This window comes from Papaver somniferum, chromosome 5 (assembly GCF_003573695.1).
Source record: "Papaver somniferum cultivar HN1 chromosome 5, ASM357369v1, whole genome shotgun sequence".
Taxonomy (NCBI): Eukaryota; Viridiplantae; Streptophyta; class Magnoliopsida; order Ranunculales; family Papaveraceae; genus Papaver; species Papaver somniferum.
In genome coordinates, this window is record NC_039362.1 from 135,015,073 (window position 1) to 135,020,920 (window position 5,848).

The following is a 5,848-nucleotide window of genomic DNA, read 5'->3' on the forward strand; positions in this document are numbered from 1 at the left end:
TTTTGTTCATTATATTGAACTTTGATTGGGTGTTAATTTGAAAGAATGAACTCTGATTTTTTGTTCATAATTATGAACTTTGATTGGGTGTTCATATTTTGATGAATGATTTCTGATTTTTGTTCATAATTTATGAACTTTGATTGGGTGTTCATTTTGACGAATGAAATCTGATTTTTGTTCATAATTATGGGTGTTCATTTTGACCAATGAACTCAAATTTTTGTTCATAATTATGAGTGTTCATTTTGACGAATGAATTCTGTTTTTTGTTCATAATAATGAACTTTGATTGGGTGTTCATTTTGAAGAATGAACTCTGTTTTTTTTTTGTTGTTGTTGTTCTTAATATGAATTTTGTGTTGTATGTTCATTTTTAAGAATGAACTCAAATCTACAAAAGCATTACTAAACACCTGGTAGTTCATCAAACAGAATGAACTCCTACAAGAAAAGTAGGAAGTTCAAAGTCCATTAGAAAAGATGAACTCAAATAATTATGGGAATGAAACAACTACTAAAAAAACACGGAAGAGTATCTTGGTCCATTCAATATTTTCAAATAATTATGGACCAAACAGAAAACACGTTTTCCAAGAGGACCAAACACACTTGGGACTACATAAAAAAGGACCAAATGATTATTTCCCCATAAAATCTTGGATCTGATATTTGAATTTGATCAAAAAAAGGACCTCCAGATAATAATACCTTAATGGGAGGACCCTCCATTAAAACAACCCATAATATTAGTACCTAATGATAATTCCGACAATCTAAACTCCAAACATAAGCAATTAGGTCATTGTTACTTAAACCCTTGGGTTTTATTTTTCCGTTTTGCACTTTTTCTGCGTGTAGTGTATACCAATCTGCATCAGAACTTATGGGGAAGAAAAGAAAGCAGCCCGAGAAAGAGGTTTCAGTAAAGAAGGAAGAAACTGCACCAGAAAGACCTAAAAGGACACTTTTAGGATGGAAGGATAAAGATGCTGAGGTTGAAGAGAAACAACACAATGGCGATTCTCCATTTTTTAGGAACAAGGAGAAACTTCTTGTTACTTGTTCTCGTCGTATAAGTTACAGGTAATTTGATTATTTCAGTTCTGTGAATAATAATACATTTACTGAAGCTATGATATTGTTATTGACAAGTTATTTTTTTATAGGTTCCGTCATTTGATGTTGAATATGGTTTCACTGCTGCCTCATTGTAAGAAAGATAGCAAAATTGAAGCTAAAGAAAGCAAAGGTTCAACACTAAATGAGCTTGTTGAGCTTAAGAACTGCTCTTCTTGTTTGTTTTTTGAGGTAATTTTTGAGAATTGCTGCATCACTGTCTCCAATAATCGATGTCTAGTTAGATAAACCCTCATTTGAAATGAACCATCTTTTGGTAAAACGCCCCTCCTTTTCTCGAGGGTAAAGGGGTAGTTGCTGGTTAATTTATTACCCTTGAATCCTTGATGTAAGGGTGTGAGATAGCTTGCATTTTTTTGCTAAAAGAATCTAACTCTCTTATGCCACTTTAGTTTGTCTGTTGCTGATATTTTTCAATTTTTTCTCCCTTTTCCTTTCTCTTTTGAACAATTTCAGTGCAGAAAAGGCAAGGATCTGTACCTTTGGGCGGCGAAGAGTCCTAATGGACCTTCTGTGAAGTTTTTAGTTGATGCTGGTAATACTTCCTTTCAGTTGTGCATATGAGAATCATCAGTAGTACTTTTTTTTTTTTTAAGATATGGCTGGTGAAATTGATTCTCTCTCTCTCTGTTATTTTTATTTTATTTATTTTTCATTTTAGTGCACACTATGGAAGAACTGAAGCTCACAGGAAATCACCTGAAAGGTTCACGACCACTTTTAACATTCTCCTCCAATTTTGGGAAAGATGCTCACTGGAGGATGTTGAAGGAATTATTAATACAGGTACTTTCATATTTCTTTTGCTCGTCTTAGGTAGAAAGCTGCGGAATTGTGGTTGTGCACTCACCTGTCTGGATATCTTAAGCTCAGATATAACATATCTAGTCTAATCACTAGTCGCTAATCTTTATTAGTATCTAACGCTGTATGCATTAAACTAAAGTCATACAAGAACGTGTAATCTGGTGCATAACCTTTTGGCACAGTTGAAGAAATTTCCGGAGCTGGAACACAGTTGGGAATAACACATTTTATATAGAAACATATACATCTTGATTTTCTCCAACAAAGGCTAATGAGCTTATCTAATTTCATTAGTAAGTAGAAGGTAGACCCCAAGTTTATCTGAAATCCCAAATTTGGACTTTGTTAGTGATAAAGAAGACAACTTTTGGGTATCTCTAAGATACGTAAGGTCAAGTTGCAGTGATGTAGTTTAGAGAATGAATAAAGATTAAAGAATAGTTTTACTATCAGTGGATGTAGTCCTTGTGGAAGAAATGGTCAATAAAGGCTCTAAGCTATGGGAATGTAACTATATTAGAAGTGATGGAAAGTGACAATGACATACGGAGAGATATGATCTGATCTCACTAAGAACCTACATTAATTGTTCTTTAACCACGCTTAGCGGGCTGACATGTTTTTTTGTGTTGACAGACCTTTGGGACTCCAAAAGATCACAGGAAAGCTAAACCGTATCATGACCACGTTTTTGTTTTCTCCCTTCTTGATGATCACATATGGTTCCGGAACTACCAGGTATATTTTGTTTCCAATTGTGAACTACTGAACTTTGCCATCCTCCTACCAGATTGACTACTTCCCTTCTGTTGCTTAACTATATATCTCGTATAATGTGAGTTGAGTTGTTTGATCAACCATGCATCTGGTCATAAACTCTTAGTATTGTAATTCTGTCTTGTATATAGTATTCCCCAAATTAGGTTCCCTGATTTGCTAAACCTGGAATAACTTTTAGTCGACCTATAATTATTGGCCGGTTTCAGTCGGCATTCCTGCTCGAAATACATAAAGTCACACATCTTTGCTGGGGTTATACTTGCTTGCCAAGTATTACCTCATTGTAGCTGCAATTGTGTCTGCCTAATGGTACTGTACATCTGTATAGTCAGGACGTAAATAATGAATGCTGAATTTTATTTCACTTGGATCGAATATTACTATTTGTTTAATGTTGAAATACGAAATCAGATACTTGTTCTTGTCTTCATGATTTTTCGGGGTTCAATCCAGACAATATTACGTTGCAATCTCCACACAACATAGAAATGTTTGATTAGATGCGTGAGTTTTATTAGTGGCTTCAGATTGAGTTGTTTTCTCTTCGGATACATAGTAGGATACAAAGGGCATCTGTGGCACAACTTAATCTGTGGTTTATAATGTATGACACAACTTAATTTGCTCTCACATTATGCAATAGCCGCTGCTTCTTTTATCTGATTACTTTGAGGTGATTTATAGTGGCTTACATAAGTATTTACTGATACTGCTCGTCAGTATTCCTCAAAGGAATATTTTAGCTAACATTTGGACCAGCATTGGTGGAGCATCCACTGCTCCATTTGTTTATTTAACTACTGAAATCCTAGTTTAGGTTTACACCAACATAGTCTTAGCATACACACTGTTATTTTATTTTTGTTTTTGTTTACAAATTTACTTTTTGTTCCCTATGATCACTCATGTATCTTCTGCCTTCTCATTCTTATTTTTTTGCGGGTTTTCTGGCCAGAAACCTAATTATCTTCAGTATGAAATTGGTCTTCCTTGCAGATTTCTGTTCCCCACAATGAAACAGATAAAGTGGACCGTGGTGGTCTGGACAAGATGACCCTAGTGGAGGTTTGTGACGATCATTCTTTGACTTCAAAGACCTCAAGAAACATAAAAATATTCTTTTTTTAACCTATTCTTCTTCTTTATTATGGACAGGTTGGTCCAAGGTTCTGCTTAAATCCAATCAAGATATTTGCCGGCAGCTTTGGTGGCCCAACATTATATGATAACCCATTTTATGTATCTCCAAATGAGGTTAGAACATTTACTCGTTGTAATAAGCTACTGCAAATGGTCTTTTCCTCTTGACGATAGAATCCATTCCTACATGTTTGTTTGTTTGTTGCATGAGACTTTCTTGATAATCTGGATCAAATATCTGAGTCTCTCTTTTTTGCTGAATTCCATTGACGGATTTTTGACAAAATATGATCTTGATGATCCTATGATGTTAAAAAATATTCCGATTCTCAGGAAATAATATATTCGTTTTCTGTTAATTCGTGGTGCTTTCAGCGTAGAGCAGCAGACAAGAGGAAGAAAGCTGGGAAGTATGCACTCAAGGTCAAGGCCAAGACAAGGAGAAAGGCTCATGAACAAGATAACCCATTACAGCCTGACGAGTATGCAGATATGTGGAAAGGAGAGTGATCTGAATTCCTATTCTAATCTATACTACACTAAGCACCATCTTGATTTGTGCTCTTTCTATTTACTGTTTCATCATTTTTGTGCCTGTCATGTTTGTTTTAGACGGTAAAAGAACGAAATCTTTTGTATCTCAATGGCTTGTAGGAAATTTAAACTCGAGAAAAGCTCTTCCGATTAGTCGTCTTATGTATCTTTTGCGGAGGAGATGTCACTTGAAAAACATGGACAGAGAAACGAATATTATTTTGAAGACAGGCGTACTGCATTGAATATTATTTTGCAATCCCACAGTGTTTTACAAAGACAATCCCACTTTGTGTTTTGCGAAAGACTGCGCAATCCGTTTGGCACGCTTAAATCTTAGGTAATTGGAGGTGTGGTGTAGTCAAGGGCCGCATTTAAATGTTTAGTGTTTGGTATGAATTCAATTATGCGGCATAGCAATTACATGTAATTCTTATTAGGCGTTCCTATGGGCATGGCAAAACCCCAGGTTTACCACTTCTGCCCCACGCTATGGGCGTGGGCTGCGTGGCAAAGTGGAAAATTTGCCATTTAGCCATGCCATGTCTAATTTCTACCTATCGGTCGAGTCTTTACTGCTACCGGTTTAGACTACACTGGTAGATTTGATCTAACGGTCATAAATCACCCGCTATATAAAAACCCAATACTATATTCATTTCAACTCACACCTTCCTATTTTCTTAGCTTTTCCAATTTTTCAAAATATGAACATGGTTCAATTTATAGAAGAGCAACATGTTGCCGAAAATCAAATAGCGCAACAACGAGCTAATGTTCAAAATAAAATAAGAAGAGCAAGAAGTGTAAGAGATGCACATCAGCGCAATTTTAGTATTGTAGAAGATGAATTCATCTGCAGGAGTTATGTTTTCTTCACTAATCATCCCATCGTTGATGACGCATTACAGGTTATTCCGTAAGGACGCGTTTTACGGAAATTTGAAGAACAAACAATGAACCTAGAGAATCGTTACACGCTGGTGTTGGAGGCGCAGTTTGTTGCAATTTATAAGAATGTTACCAAGTATATTGCTATGATAAGGAAAGCGACTCGAAACATGAGGAGTGGTGAAACCCTGCTGGACATTAAACAAAGGTGTTGAGAAGAGTGGCTCCATAACAACGGAAAGGAGTTCTGATATTGAAGTTGTTATAAAATCTTAAAAGTGCTGCCCAAATTTAATCCAAGTTATATGTTTTAATTTCTTAGTTGTTAACTTAAGCATGAATGTAAAGGTAGATTTTGATTTATCCAACAAAAGTGCAATTACATTAAATGATCATCCAATAAAAGAGCGATTACATTAAAAGGAACTACATCTATCAAACTAACGATTTCCAAAGATATATTCCCATATGTCTATTTGATCCCATGAAAATTCACCAGCTTGAGTCAGAGATGGTGGATGAGTAGCATTAGGCGATTCATGACCTTGATATTGGT

The 5,848-nt window shown here is 35.6% G+C and overlaps 1 protein-coding gene across 1 annotated transcript; it reads left to right on the top strand.

The window, feature by feature from the left end:
- The first annotated feature begins 817 nt into the window (after positions 1-817).
- On the top strand, positions 818-4,660 carry LOC113277841 (ribosome biogenesis protein BRX1 homolog 2-like). The gene is made up of 8 exons (XM_026526820.1): positions 818-1,086; positions 1,170-1,311; positions 1,597-1,675; positions 1,802-1,926; positions 2,584-2,685; positions 3,724-3,792; positions 3,883-3,981; positions 4,243-4,660. Exons 1-8 carry the CDS (start codon positions 887-889, stop codon positions 4,375-4,377), a joined length of 951 nt encoding a protein of 316 aa, XP_026382605.1. The 5' UTR covers positions 818-886; the 3' UTR covers positions 4,378-4,660.
- The last annotated feature ends 1,188 nt before the right edge of the window (positions 4,661-5,848 follow it).